Raw genomic sequence first — 15700 nt, forward strand, 5'->3', positions numbered from 1 at the left:
GCGACAATCGGATAATATCCTGTGATTCAGGTAGTCACTATCAGGTGTCGCATTCCAGACAACGCGTCACTCATTGTAAGCTACAATTCCAGGAAGCAGCACCAGGGGATTGGAATGAGAACAAAATGATTGACTGCATTGTGCTCAGAGTCAATCCATTGTTCTTCGAGTCCTTATTGCTATTGCGTCACTGAAGGCGTGGCTTATGTTTCCTTTCCCACTATAACGCCCGTACCGAACCAAGAGTTCCCTCATTCGTGAGCTGATACTCAGTAGTCAAAGATCTCAAGCAGACAATCGGAAGATATCACAATGATGGGCTTCAAAGGTAAATCATCTGAAGAAAACCATTGTGCTTGTGTGTTTCACTTTACTTCACACATCTTCCTTCTCATTTCCTTTTCTGCAGTCCCTTCTTACATTACTTTAACTCCCTTGTCTTTATCCAATCTAGTTTCTTCTAAACTTTATACTCTCCAGATATGCTTTTCATACTTTGATTGCATTTCTTATTCTTCACTCCCTTTATTACTGACTTCAGCCCTTTACTACCTCCAAGTAAATGTTCAACTGTTGCTTGGTAATTAATAGGCGACGGGTTTTATTTCCATTGAAAACTTTGGCAAAACTCTTCTACTTTTTTATCTCATATTCTAGAATCCATTCCTTCGTGATTTCGGTTTAGGAAGTATTAACAGAAGCATCTCAGAAGATTATGAAGAGACAGATTAAGTTTCAACTCTGTTCTATTAGGACGTTTTCACAGAAGAACCTCAGGTGATTGCAGTGGCGTGCGGTTACATTTTTTGTTGGGAAAGCAGATCCCGAAAAGTTATGATTGATTGATTGATTGCTTTATTTTACTTCGCTTTTTGTGCCAGTTTTGACTAATTTGCGAAGATGGGGATGACTGATGACATGATGAAATTGATGAATAGACACTCACAAACATCCATGCCCATGCCGGGAATCGAACCCGGTACCCCTGTGCGCGATGTGCTAACCACTCCGCCACGAGGACCGGAGAAAAGTTAAGAAAACCAAGAATCCATTGCTTCTACATGTTACGTTGTACTGAAATATGAGCACTCTAAATGATTCTGTTTCCTTATCGTCTCTGGTACTTCAAGATGGTCTTCAATCACCGAGTATTTGAAAGGGAAAGGTGAATGTCCTGGCGAAGTTATTCATTTATTCGAACCTCATTTGGCCTCTTGTTAAACGTATTTAATGCAACAGACGAACGCAGATGATTGAATCAGTTTTCACGATTTTCACATATTGCAATATTCACAAATCCATTTTGGCACCACGTAAGTTCTTTCCGTAGAAAATAGTAAACAATGGCAGTACTAAAGTTTTTGAAGCTTTCGGGTTCCACATAACCACTCTAACTACCCGCAAAAATAAACAAAACAAATAGAAATTCGCACGCGCGAGAAACTTCTAACCTCGCAAAGCGCTTGGAAAGAAACGTGACCGCGGCCAGCGAGTGTTACGAACTTTATTTTACGGATGTGTCTATGGACGTGGTCTTAATAAGACAGAACGGTCTGAAAGGTTTATATTCACATAGAATATGTCATACGCATGTCAACAATCATATTTTTGTGCTTCTCGTGTGCTTTGAAACTTTATGGTTTATTTAAAAATATTAAAATTGTAACTTGCTTGGTTGATATGTTACAACGCTGGCGTGGACACTTAATCGTGCAGTTCGCAACACTGAGAACATCAGTTTACTTTACCGATGGCATCCCCGACTTGCTTCCTTTCCTTGCCGATTGGAACACAAAGTTTTCCTCCACAAAAGAAAGTCTCCCATTCGCTGATTCAAGGTCGCCTGGTTCTCTTGGGGAATCCTGCAGGCCAGAGTGATGTATCGCCGTCGGCGTGCAGATGTTTTATCAACAAGCCACGAGAGGGTGTGGATGGTCCCATATCGGAAAAGGACGAACATTACAGGCCTACGGCGGCGAATTGGTTTGTTGAGGTAACAGAGAAGAAAAAATGTGAACAACTAACAGTTAAAGAAGTAATTTTGTAACCGTAATGCTGTGGGCCAGCACTGCTGGCCTTGCTGTACTGGAGTGAACGCGCATGGGTGATTGTTAAGAGGAAGTTCTACCTACAACTCTGCTCACTTAGGAAGTGTTCTCAGATGAACCTCAGGTGATTGTTAATAGGAAGTTCTACCTACAACTCTGCTCACTTAGGAAGTGTTCACATAAGAATCTCAGGTGATTGTTAAGAGGAAGTTCTACCTACAACTCTGCTCACTTAGGAAGTGTTCACAGATGAACCTCAGGTGATTGTTAATAGGACGTTCTACCTACAACTCTACTCACTTAGGAAGTGTTCACATAAGAATCTCAGGTGATTTTTAAGAGGAAGTTCTACCTACAACTCTGATCACTTAGGAAGTGTTCACAGATGAACCTCAGGTGATTGTTAAGAGGAAGTTCTACCTACAACTCTGCTCACTTAGGAAGTGTTTATACAAGAACCTCAGGATGTTATTGAGAGAATAGTCTGCCTGCAACACTGGGAATTGAAATTCACTTCGAATGTGCTCTGGAAATCATCTAAAGAAATTGTCTAGAGAGTGCTTTGGCTCAAACTGTAAGGATTTTTATCTACTTTGGAAATTTTCCTTGCAGCACCCGAGGACATTTTTTAAGAGAGAGACTCGGTTATAAGACTCTGAGCTTAGATTTACTTGGATATTTTCCGGGAGGCACTAATTTATATTATTAAGAGAGAGCTTGGATAGTACTGTGGAAGTTGAAATATTCTTATTACATGTTCCAGGAGGCACTTCAGAGAATTGTTGAGAGAGAGAGAGAGAGAGAGAGAGAGAGAGAGAGAGAGAGAGAGAGAGAGAGAGAGAGAGAGAGAGCTCATGCGACGACTCTGGCTTGTTTGAGTTCCTTTAAAGTCCACGTTATGCACAGAAACGCTAATTGAGACTGGACCTACAGTTAGAAGTGGAATTCCAACCACTATGTGCCTCCACCGGGTATTAAACTTGCTACCACTCAATTGTAATCCGACTGCGTTAACACTGCGCCACCAGGAAAACCCAAGGACTCTGTCAGATGAATCGAACTTGGAATACGTTCCGACAGACGCTTCACCAGATTACTAAGAGGCACCTCCGTATACGACCTGGAATATGAACCGGAAAGTACCAGAGGAGATTGTTAAGACAAAGCTCTGGTTACAACTTCGAAGGTTCAAATTCATTTCGGATATAGTTGTAGAAACACAGCAGGAGATTGTTAAGGGAGAGCTGTGATTGGCACTCTCGTTGTTCAAATTCATTTCGGAGGTGTTCGTTGAAGCGCCTTATGGGATCGTTAAGAGAGCGCTGAACAAGATTACATTCTCTCGAGACACATTCCCAGAAGCTTTTCTGGAAATTCTGAAGAGAGGACTGTAGCTACGACTCTGGGAGTTGCAATTCGCTTGGGACACGATCCGGGAAGCACTTGAGAAGATTGTTAGGATAGAGCTCTGACTTCGACTTTTCAATGGTTTTCACTAGGGACATGTTCATGGAAGAACCACAGAAGACTGTTAAGAACGTGCTCTGATCACGACTCTGAAGCTGAAATTCTTTTGGTACATACGTATAAAGTGTGTATCATAATAGAATTATCAATTTTAAGAATGTATTTCGACTAAACTATATGGAATACAACTATGTTATTTGTTATGTATCAAGCAGTAACACTTCAAGTTTCTATGAGTGTCTACAAATGTCTACAAATGTGGCTTCCACCAGTTATGCGACACAGATCCTATCGAAATTCAAGTTGTAGCCACATTTTTCCCAAGAACTCCTCGTCCACCAAACTAACTAATTAACTAACTCTCTAGCTTTCTTAAACCCGAAGGTTCATGGCTTCAGCAACACAGGCCTTCCATCTGTCCCTATCTTGAGCAAGATCTATATACTCTTTTCCATCCCTACCGATTTCCTTTAGGTCCATCTCAACGTTGTCCCTCCACCTTCGTCTTGGCCTTCCTACAGGTCTCTTAGCATCAGGTTTCCCAACAAGAATCCTGTAAACTCTTCTATCCTCTTCCATTCGTGTCACATGGCCTGCGCACCTAAGTCTTCTTGATTTAATTATTCTAATAATATCTGGACATGAATACAAATTATGTAGTTCTAGATTATGTAACCTTCTCCACTCACCTGTCTCCTCATCCCTTTTATGTCCAAATATTTTCCTAAGGATCTTATTTTCAAATACTCTCAATTTATGTTCCTCTTTCAATGTAAGGGACCAAGTTTCACACCCATATAATACTACAGGCAAAATTACTGTTTTGTATATTTTAACTTTTACTTTCTTAGATATTAAACGAGAAGACAAAAGTTTATGAAGAGAGAAGTAACATGAATTTCCTGAATTAAGCCTACTTTTTATTTCCTCTTTAATATCATTTTCATTTGTTAATATTAATCCTGAGTATTTGAATTTGGAAACTGGTTCAAACGAGTTGTTATCAATAATTAGATTTTGATTATTACCTAACACTTGGTTTCGGCCTGTAAGCATATATTTAGTTTTCTCTTTGTTAACTTCCAAACCTATCTCTTTAGCAGTTTTGAAAAATATTTCAGCATTATTTTTAATTGTATTTATATCATCCCCTAATAAGTCTACATCATCTGCATATTCTAACAACTGAGTCATACCATTGTAACATTCCAAATATTATATATTCAATTTGGGAATATTACTCGTACTTTTGTACGTCTATAGAGTTTATTTCGGAGAAAATAAACTCTCCTCCGCAAAATACGATAGCGCTACGGCATTTAGATGGTGTTGCCATCTGTCGTAGATAAGCTAAATTATAATCTCCTCCCCCCCTTTCCCTTTTCTTGCACGATTCCCGATCGTCAGTAACACAGTTACCATCCGGTCTTCGAAACAGCCACATACAGTCAACTAGCAGCGGAGCAGGATCGCCTTACCTGTACGCAATTCCTTCGCCCACGCATTGCAATGGTGAGATGGGAATACAACTTTGGAAGCCACGATTTCTAGAGTCGTGAAGAGGCGCACGAATGCAGTTACGTGATCCATACCATGTGCTTGCGATTGTGATAAGGACCATCAGAAGGATTGCTTCAAGGTAAAGTGGACGTTTATAGATTTCTTTGATCCTGTTACCGACTTGCCCTGTTTGAACTGTACAATTACTCTCCCTTTTGTGTGATTATTCAGCGAGCTGTTTGTTCGGAGTTTTCTCTCCAACACATTACCCCCCCCCCTTTTTGACTCTTGGATGTAAATTAACGTGCCGAATATATTGGTACAGTGCTTTCGGAGAGTGAACTCTAATAATTTATGCATGTATTTTCGGAACTGAGAATGATACCAAGTGAAAGTACGTCCAGCACGAAGCCTTAGACATTTCTACTCCAATATTTCGTATAACCGTCCAATCCCAAAGAAAGATCGATTAGCTCTCTATTCTCATGCCCCTTTTGGAGACTGAATAATCGATCGTGACAAAAGAAAATAAATTTGTTTTTTTTTTTTTTTTTTGTACGCAAGGAAATGCTGTGTAGACCCTGTGGAAAGACAGGAAGCAACAGTTTAAAATCAAGTTTGTCAAATGACAAAGTGCCCTTTTTTTAATTTTCCCCCCTTTTGTTCCGCTTTAATAAGTCATATCCCCGGAACACCTTACGCAGTAGCCTCAAAGCCATGCACAATAAATAAGTATACATATGTACATGTAGCGTACTTATGCTTGATTGTACGTAGATGTTAAGGATTCATTGTTATTGCAGAATACCTCCGTAGATTGTTATTGGCATTGCGTTGCCTTTTGTTAAGCAATACAGTTACAGAAACGTTGAATTTTCAATTGGACTTGTTCCTTGCACTCTTTTTTTGTAAAGAATATTCCCCCTCTTAAAAATGAAAGGTTGAGGGTCATGTAATAATGTTTCACGTGTTATTAGGAAGTTAAGACAGTTTAAAATTGTTGAAATAAATAGGAGGTTAAAATTGAAGTTTTTCTTTCTTTTATCTTTTGCTTCATTCCGTTAGAGTTAAATCGAACACATTGAATGAAAAGCAACATATATATATATATATATATGTATAAAATATGTTTCCTTGAATAGGAACCAGGATACTGTCCTCGAATGGTTAAAGTCATTTTACACCTTTTTTTGACTGTTCTCTCCCCCCCTTTTTTTGCTTCTTTTGAAGATTACGATGGTTATTAAATTATGCAAGTCTGTTTGGTCAATTAGTATTAAGTGAGTTAATGGTGATTAAGTATTTTTTGACGTCATCATTTGTTACAGGAACATTGCTGTTGACAACATAAATAAGCATAGTAGTAATTGGAACGGAATCTTCGTGATTTTGACCGTTCCTCGGATTCCTGCATTTAGCGGAACGCGACGTTGCCTTTCTGTTGATGGTTTACATGTTTTGGAACTTATGTACTCAACGGAAACGTAGCGTCGAAAGGTGTTTGTGACCCTTGTTTGGGATAGGCACTAACAGGGGTATATTTACACGCGCTTCCAAATAACTATCATTAACTTACCGGGTTAGTTAGTTGCCTTAACCACACAAGCGTCATACCATTTAATTTTAGTCCTTCGTTAGTTTCTTTTACCTTCCTAACAGCATATTCTAAGGCAAAATTAAAGAGCAATGGAGATAATGCATCTCCTTGTTTTAACCCATCATGAATTGTAAATTTGTCAGACACATTAACACATCCACCAAAGCAGGGCGTTTCATATTCTGTCCTTAAGCACATTCTGTTTATAGGTAGCACATTTACTTTATATTTCACAAAGCCCCAAGTGCATCCCCAATGGCGCTGTGGTAGCGTCGTCGCTTTGTAATAAAAGGGCCCCGGGTTCGAAACCCGGTTGAGGCACACTTCAAACTGTAGGTCCAGTCCCAATTAGCCTTACTGTGTATAAAGTGGACTTAAACACCAAATAAATCAATGAATAAAAAAAACAAATGCAGAAGGCTAGGGGTGTAAGGTCTGGGGACCCGTGAAAGTCACCATTTTCCTTAATACTGCACAAGCGTCAGAATGACCGTGTTGACAATAGTATTGTGCATCAAGACAAAACTTGAATTTTGTCATTGTCATACAACAAACCTCATTGTTGTGTTTCACTGTATATCGCTTCATATTGCCTAAACTCTTGTACTCTATTTACTTGCAGATACGTTTGCGAGGATCATCCCCTTCATGGCAAGCATGTTCCAGTGCATAAGGAATTTCTTGGTAGCTATGTTTATCAACCTCTTTTCACCCTCCAGTCCTACTATGGAGAATCTCCACTCGATCACCGCCCTTGGCCTGTTCCTGTGTTTCACCATCATCGCATCGGTCCAATATCTCGGGCAGCCAATCAACTGCATCACAAAGGCTGGAGGTGCTGAAGCATCTCAACTCACGGATGACCACTGCTGGAATTCCAGGATCTTCCGCTTCCCGCCGAATTACACCTGCATCAAGGGAAAGAACTACTGGACTTACTACCGATGGTCTCCCCTGATCCTCTTGGGCCAAGGGCTCATTTTTCTGCTGGTCTCTGTCTTCTGCAAATCAAGTCGCTGGGTGGCTGTTCCCTGCACCTGCACCAACACGTTCAAGAAACATTGCTGCTCAAGGAAACACGACATAGTCACGAAGACTCACATCTCCTATCTCGCATGCCACGTATTCATTTGGGTGAACGCAATGGCCAATTTGCTCTTCGTCGACTGGTTCCTCGGGAATTACTTCCTTAAATATGGCCTTGATATCACGAATCTGCCTTATCTGGACCAATCTAGGAGGAACGATGCCATCTTGACTATTTTCCCACGAGTCATACGATGCTACATGAACGACACAGATGTATGCAACTTGCCAATCAATGTGTTGAATGAGAAGATATTCATTGGTCTCTGCATCTGGTTTCTGGCCCTCGCTGAAATCATATGCCTGCAGGTATGTTTCGACTTGAATCATCTGCTCTTTCCGACAGACCATCAGCAACGTCCCGTTAGGTACGCCACCATGAAACGCAGTATTAAGCAAGTGAAGAAGATGAAGGATGATATGATCGAGTTTGATATCTCTCCGGGAGATCAGATTTGCGTGCGTTATCCAGATAACCCATCCAAGGACACTGTAAGTTGTTCCGGACAAAAAACGGTTGCCAACCAAAGGCAGTCTCCAAGTCGTTCCTGATAGTGGAGGGTTGCCCCCAAAGGACAGTCCTCTAATCGTCCTTGGCAATGAAGAGAATGGGAAGAATGGAGACGTTCTCCTTTCTGTGGCAAAAGAGCTGCCCTAAAATACTTAACATAAAAGAAACTGCAGGCAAGACATTGTATGTCAATGATGAGGAAGTGTTTGAACAGCAAGATGTTTAGAAAACCTATAGTAAACTCCCATATCCATGTGCTCTTCGTGCCAACAGTGTGGACATTTTTTCATTTTTTTGTCGGTAGTAGGAACTCAGTGTGGACACAATCGTTAACACTCTTTGTTATTAATAAGCAATAAAATACATGGATGTAATGGCAAAATTTTGCACCATTTGTACAAATTAGATGAGTTTGATTAGAAGTACAGTAGAGCGTCGATTATCCGAAGTAATTGGGGGACATGGGTGTTCGGAAAACTGGTTTGTTCGGATAATCGAACTGTACATGTTTATTTGCCAAAAAGAAGTACTGTACAGTAAATTTATTCATAAAAACAGGCATCTCTTTAAGTATGTGTTACAAAGTAACGTACAAAGGCAACTTTAGTAGGAATATATAGTATGTGGTACAGTTTATTAAACAAAAATATGTACATATTACATACGCATTTTGCATGAACAATACACACAGTACACAAAATTAACGTTTAAAAAATCATTTATTTGGTCTGTCTAAGCAAGCCTGCACGCTTACGAGCAGCTAAGTCACGTACTTTTTTCATTACAGATATCTGAAAGTGAGCGAGTACACAGTTCAGTTAAGCGGTCGTTCGGTTGACCGACGTTCGGATAATCGACGCTCTACTGTAATTGTAAAATTCTGTTAATGAAAACTAAATTAGTGTACTTTTATCATAAACGTTGTAAAAAAGTGTCAAATGTTTTTGGTGAGAAGAAAGAACCAAGTTCAGGCACATTCATTAATCAACACGCTTCATTGATAGTAAGCAACAAAATGCATTTTGGAAGTACCACATCAACATTTGATTTCAATTGTAAGGAATTAAATGTATTTGATTGGAAGTAATTGTAAATTAATCATAAAAACCTTCATACATTTTTTTATAATCAGATTGAATAGCAAATGTATTCGGTTCGAAGTGACAATAAAAGTGTCCACCATAAGAAAAGTTGCAGTCATTTATTTTCAAACCATGGAATAATGTTTGCATGTGCTGAACTACACTCGTAAGATAAAGGTAAAGGTAAATGTGACCCTGTGCACGTGCACATATGCCATGAAGGTATATTAAGGTGATGGGGAGGTATAGCTACACATCTCGACCATAGTTGGGATGATGTGATCAGCATCAGGCCCGGTCGCCTTTACCCCCCAGGTTTACCCCCAGGAGTGAAGGACATGATAATGTAGATTAATATAAGTTGAACAAGATAAAAACAAGACGGTGAACAATTAACACATTTAATAGAAACTGAACTTATGTCCGGAACATTCAAGTACGTTCAATCATGATGCAGAAAGATTACACACAGAAAACATCTGCTTACGGTTTCTCTTCTTCGAGCCGTGAAGGTCAAACCTTGTAGCCATACGGTTAATACCTAGACCGTATCACCAGGTAATCATTATACGAGTCTGGGTAGACTTAAATTTAAAATATTTCATATCATTAGGAATACCAAACCGTTTTCTGTGATTAGCGCAGTCTGAGTCATGGCCCTGCATACTATGGCTCGTGGGTTTTCATGTGGCACACCTAAGTACTTATAGAGCCTGTAATGTTATTTTGAGGTGGGATCTTCAGTATAAGTACAATATAAACGGGCCCATACGTGTGTGTGTGTGTTTGCCTTTAATAGTTAATAAAAACTTACTAATAAATTTTGCAAAGTTCCAGTAATTGGCTACCGTTTTTTTGTTAATAGAATGCCCTGTTACTGAAGCTAAACTTGGCATATTTGTTAACAGCTTTGAGAATTCAATCCGTGCAACTCAGGTGCAAGTGGCGGCTATTTGGTTTCAAAACTGATTGGGGGGGGGGGGAGGTGCCAAACTAAGTGGCAAGTGCAGTTTCCTTTCTCTTAGTACATAAGGTTTAGCATAGTGCAGGGTCAAAAATAGCAAAAAGTGGGGGGCAACGGCCCACTTACGCGCCCATAATCGCCCCCAATGATTCCATTCCATATAGCACGTAAGCTTGTGGCAAGCTTGCGACAGCTTTCTTATAGCTTGCCAAGTTAAGTTTGATATAGCAAGCTGGAAGTAAGTTGGATGTAAATGGTACTCGACACGTGAGTGTACGCAAGCACTTTTGCTTTTCAGAGAGCTTACAGCTAGGGGTGAGAAACTTGATGCAGGCATCGAACGTTTGCTGCCGCTTCGACTTATGGTCAGTAGATAGCTGGATGCAAGCTTACAGCAAGTTCACAGCTTGCCATGGAGAGGTTGCTGCAAACCTCTTCACTTGTTTCAGGCTTGCAGCAAGTTTTCTTGTGCTATATGGAATATTGGCTGTAAAATGATTTATCGTTCAATTAAGCTGATCCCACAATGCATTAATGACAAAATTCACACTGAAGAGGAGAGTCAGACTTTCACAAAATCAAACACCGACATAATAGCCTTCTTAAACCCGAAGGTTTATGGCTACAGCAACACACGCCTTAGCCATCTGTCCCTATCCTGGGCAAGATCAATCCAATCTGGTCCATCTTTGCCGATTTCCTTTAGGTCCATCTCAACGTTATTCCTCCATCTTCGTCTTGGCCTTCCTACAGGTCTCTTACCATCAGGTGTCCCAACAAGAATAATGTAAACTCTTCTTTCCTCTCCCATGGTGACACATGCCCTGCCCACGTAAGTCTTCTTGATTTAATTATTCTAATAATATCTGGACACGAATGTGTATTATGAGTTCTCCACTCACATGCCTCCTCATCCCATTTAGGTCGAGATATTATTCTAAGGATTTTTATTTCAAATACTCTTAATTATGTTCCTCTTTTCATGTAAGCCACCAAATTTCACATCCATATAATACTACAGGTAAAACTACGGTTTTGTTTATTTTAACTTTTAGTTTCTTAGATATTATAAGAGAAGATACAAGTTTATGACGACAAAAGTAATTGCCTTTCCTAAATTAAGTCTGCTTTTTCTTCCTCGACCGATATAATAATATACAGGGTGAGTCAAAAGTTTATGACCACCCCTTATAAAATGTAAGGGTAGATTGCAGCAATTGATCATGGCAGTAATATGTTAGGTCTAGGGGGAAACGTTTTGGTGCATGTCATTACAACGTCCGCCATCTTCGTGGCCGCCATCTTGGATCCAACTGCATTTCTTTAAATGGGAAGGGGGGCATGTGGAGTATGCATTTGGGTTAGAATTTCACCAGGAATTCAGTGGTGAATTCGGATTTATGAAAACTTTAATAATATGGAAGTTATGGGCATGTGAAAGTTAAACAATGAAAGTTACACAATGTGTTCAATATGCTGTCCTTCGTGTGCTATGCACATGTTGAGACGGTTCTCGAATGCTCTGTGGACACGGAGCAATATCTAAGGTGTAATTTGTACACAGGCATCCAGTATCCGTTGCTCCAAGTGACACACATCCCGAATCTTTTCGACATACACCATGACCTCACAGGTAAAAATCGTGTTGGGTCAAATCTGGTGATCGGGGAGCCCATCCCACGGGCCCACGTCGACCAATCCATCAACGAGGGAACTGGAGGTCCAGATAGTGACAAACCTGTCGCCCATAATGAGGTGGTGCCTCATCCTGCTGAAAATATTATGGGAAGCTGCCATCCTCCGTTAAAACTGACGGTAAAATGTGTTCTTGTAACAACTGCAAGTCGTCCTCTGCATTTAAATTGTTATGAATAGATCTCGGAATTTTAGGTTCTAAAAACTGTGCTCTTAGGTTCCTAAAATAGGCTCTAAAAATCGGAAAATAGGTTCTAAAAACTGTAAATTAGGTTCTAAAAACCTTAAATTAGGCTCGAAAAATCCTGAAATAGGTTGCAAAAAGACTTAATTTGGTACAAAATTCCTGAAAAATACTGTTTAGATACAATCGTTAAAAACAAAATTTCACAAGAACCGTAATAACCAAATATTAATATTCTAAACAAATTTTCATTTCTTTATATCATTTTCAAAATTATATACAAATTATCATAATACTGCACTTGTGCTGTTAGAAAAAGATACTTGTTGATTTGAAAAATTAATTAGGTATGTATAATTTGCTGCACAATATCAGAGTGGCTACTCACCGGGAATTACACGTGAATTATTGGCACGGGGAATTATGCGTGAATTATTGGCTCTGGAAATTATTAATGAATTTTGGCAAGACATGAAATAAGGTACAAACGGATATTTTCTCTATTCTATTTTTTTTCTCCGTAGACGTGAAAAATTGCAACTTTTATTAATACATATCCCATTAAATTTATACATGTTTATAAATGCCCTGAGGCAAGTTTCTCTCAGTTTACCTTTTATTTAATTCATTTTTTTGAGGATGGAAAAGAAAAAGAAAGCTTCACAGAAAATAAAACAAAATTTTCTCAATCCGTTTACTTTGTTAGTGTCTTTTGCAGAACAATCTATCTGACAAACGGAAGATTATTACAAAATAATATATCTTGAAGTTGATTAGGTAAATATTTTGTTACATTGGAATCATACAAACCCTTTATATTATCAATATTTTTGTGTATAGAAGGGAGGGTGAGAGTCGGTAATACGTAAGGTTGGAATAGAGAATTCATCTGCTTGTATCCTTGAATTTTTGGAAAGTTCACCTTGAAAACCAGGAATTATACTTGAATTTTTTCATGGTTCTAGTGACCACCATAAATCTTTTTGCGTTATCACACTCAAACTCCACCTTTTGTCTGTGAGGATTATTTCATGTGCTGAAAATTATCTTTCAACAGAAACATAGTCAGTAGTGCTAATTTGAATGCTGAAATATTAGTCCGCAAGGCGTGAATGCCAAAAAGAACCAAACTGACGCGAAAGTGAGCAAGGCCACACAGATGAGAAGTTTGCACTTGGAACTGTGCAGGCAGTAGAGACGATTGGGTGCGAAAACTGAGAATGGGTTGATGGGGGAAGGGGAGGGGGGCAAGGAGAGTTTACTTGATCTTAGTAGGCAAGGCTTAGCATTAAGGGTCTATAGTGCAGGGGTAAAAAGCAGGGGGGAACTGTCCTCTTTCGTCGCCACTGTCTGCAGGTAACAGTGACGTCAGACATTTTTTTATTTATTTATTTATTTCGTCTTCTTTTACATGGCGAAGTTAAGGCTGTGGAGCCTTTTCTTCCACTTGACCATGTTTACAAAAAAATTGAATATGAAATAATTAAAATTTTGAAAAAAAAGGAAGAAAAAAATATATAAAAAATTACAGAGAAATAAAAAATACAAAGAGAAATTACATATAAGAAAGGTAATCTAACCTATAGATACGGACACACACACTCACACACACACATACATATCTTTGCCCTTACACACGTACAAGCAAATACATAACACTACACTTACTTAAGCACAGTCCAATATTACAAAAAAAAAAAAAAGGTAAAGTATTCCCCTGTGCATAGCACCACGCCATGAAGGCGTATAGGGGGTGTGGGGGTAACGCCCCACACTTTCTTGATCCGGTCGTGAGTGGGGGTGATGTGATCAGCATCACGCCCCTGACCGCCTTTACCCCCCAGGGTTTCCCCCAGGTACCCATGTTATTCGACGCTGGGTGGGCGCCGGAGCCGCTTCCATCGTTAGAAAAGTTCCCGGATTTGAACCGGCCGGGGATCGAACCCGGGACCTTAGCATGGTAGTCAGACGCGTTACCGACTGAGCCACCGCGGACAGTCCAATATTACACATACTTAAAACACAGTCCAATACGGTATACTTTGATGATAATTCATCTTAACTATTACTCTAATTCATTTTACGTCCTTACGTCCTTCTATCATTCTCTGCACCCGCCATATTAATAGGGAAATCAAACATTTAATTTTCATTGTATAATATGTGTAACTTTAACAATTTTTTGAACGTCACAATTGAGGAAGAGACATGAATTTCAGGTGGCAACTTGTTCCAAAGGCCTGCTGAGTTAACAGTAAAAGAATTTGCATAAAAGTTGGATTTGTGGAGTGGAATGGACAGCAGAGACCTTTCGCGCGATCTGGTGTTGTGGCTGTGAAAGTCGGAAAGATGTTGAAATCGGTTATAGAGATATTGCGGGTCTTTTATTTGAAGGATTTTGTACAGTAAAATTAACTTATGAAAATTACGTTTATCGCTTAATTTAAGCCACTCGACCTTCGCAAAGTACGATGTCAAATGGTCTGAATATTTTAGGTCGAAAACGAAACGAATGCAGGCATTTTGAATTCGCTGCAGTCGTTTAGCTTGCTCGTGATTGACATCCAAGAAAGCAATGTCGCAATAGTCAACAATGGGAAATACAAGAGACTGGACCAGTTTAATTTTTATGCGTTCAGGGAGGAAGTTTTTGAGCCGATAGAGTGAATGCAATGCACCGAAAGCTCTTCTAGATACAGAGTTAACTTGCTCTGCCCAGGTGAGATGTTGGTTGAGTATCACACCCAGATTCTTAACAGTAGTGGAGAAGGGCAGATGAATGTCATTTATGTTGAGTCTAGGGAGGCTAGATTTATCTATTTTGCTCAAAATTCTAGGGGAACCTACAAGAATACACTGGGTTTTAGTCGGGTTTAGATGTAAGCCATGGTGTGCAGACCAAGTACTTATTTGTTTAAGGTCATTGTTCACAATTTCTATTGCATGCAGTATTTCTTGCGGGGGGAAAGAGAAATATAACTGAAAATCGTCGGCATAGATATGGTATTTACAGCCGTTAAGCACCGTCGGGAGGTCGTTTATATACAGAGCAAATAAGAGGGGGCCGAGTACAGTGCCTTGAGGGACACCACATGGAATGTTTTTCAACGACGATTTTCCATATAGGTCAACGACACATTGTCGACGTTCTTGTAGATAGGAGCAGAACCAATTAACCGCGGAGTCGGAAAAATTGAAAATCGATGATAATTTAGCGAGTAGAATTTCATGATCAATTGTCTGAAAAGCTTTTGTAAAGTCTAGAAGTACCAGAATCGTAAGTTGTTTATTGTCCATGGCTAGCCTCATGTCATCAAGAGCCGTGCAAGTGCTGTGGTTACTTCGAAAGCCAGACTGAAGAGGATCTATTAAATTATTCCGCGTTAGAAAGTCCCGGGTTTGATCGCTAATGAGATGCTCTAGGGCTTTAGACAAGGCTGGGAGGATGCTGATTGGTCGGTAATCGTTGACGTTTATTATGTTGTTTGTTTTAGGTATAGGGCGTACCAGGGCGAGTTTCCAAGACGAGGGAAATGCGCCGGTAATTAAAGAAAAATTAAAAATAT

General features: G+C 39.6%; 1 protein-coding gene across 1 annotated transcript; it reads left to right on the forward strand.

Annotated features, from left to right (window-relative positions):
* The first annotated feature begins 261 nt into the window (after positions 1-261).
* LOC145985708 (innexin inx3-like) lies at positions 262-9315 on the forward strand. Its single transcript, XM_083119772.1, has 2 exons — positions 262-328; positions 7235-9315. The coding sequence occupies exons 1-2, from the start codon at positions 313-315 to the stop codon at positions 8248-8250; spliced, it is 1032 nt and encodes a 343-aa protein (XP_082975898.1). The 5' UTR covers positions 262-312; the 3' UTR covers positions 8251-9315.
* Positions 9316-15700: the final 6385 nt, after the last annotated feature.

Source organism: Lepisma saccharinum, chromosome 3, assembly GCF_977018435.1.
Source record: "Lepisma saccharinum chromosome 3, izLepSacc3.1, whole genome shotgun sequence".
Lineage (NCBI taxonomy): Eukaryota > Metazoa > Arthropoda > Insecta > Zygentoma > Lepismatidae > Lepisma > Lepisma saccharinum.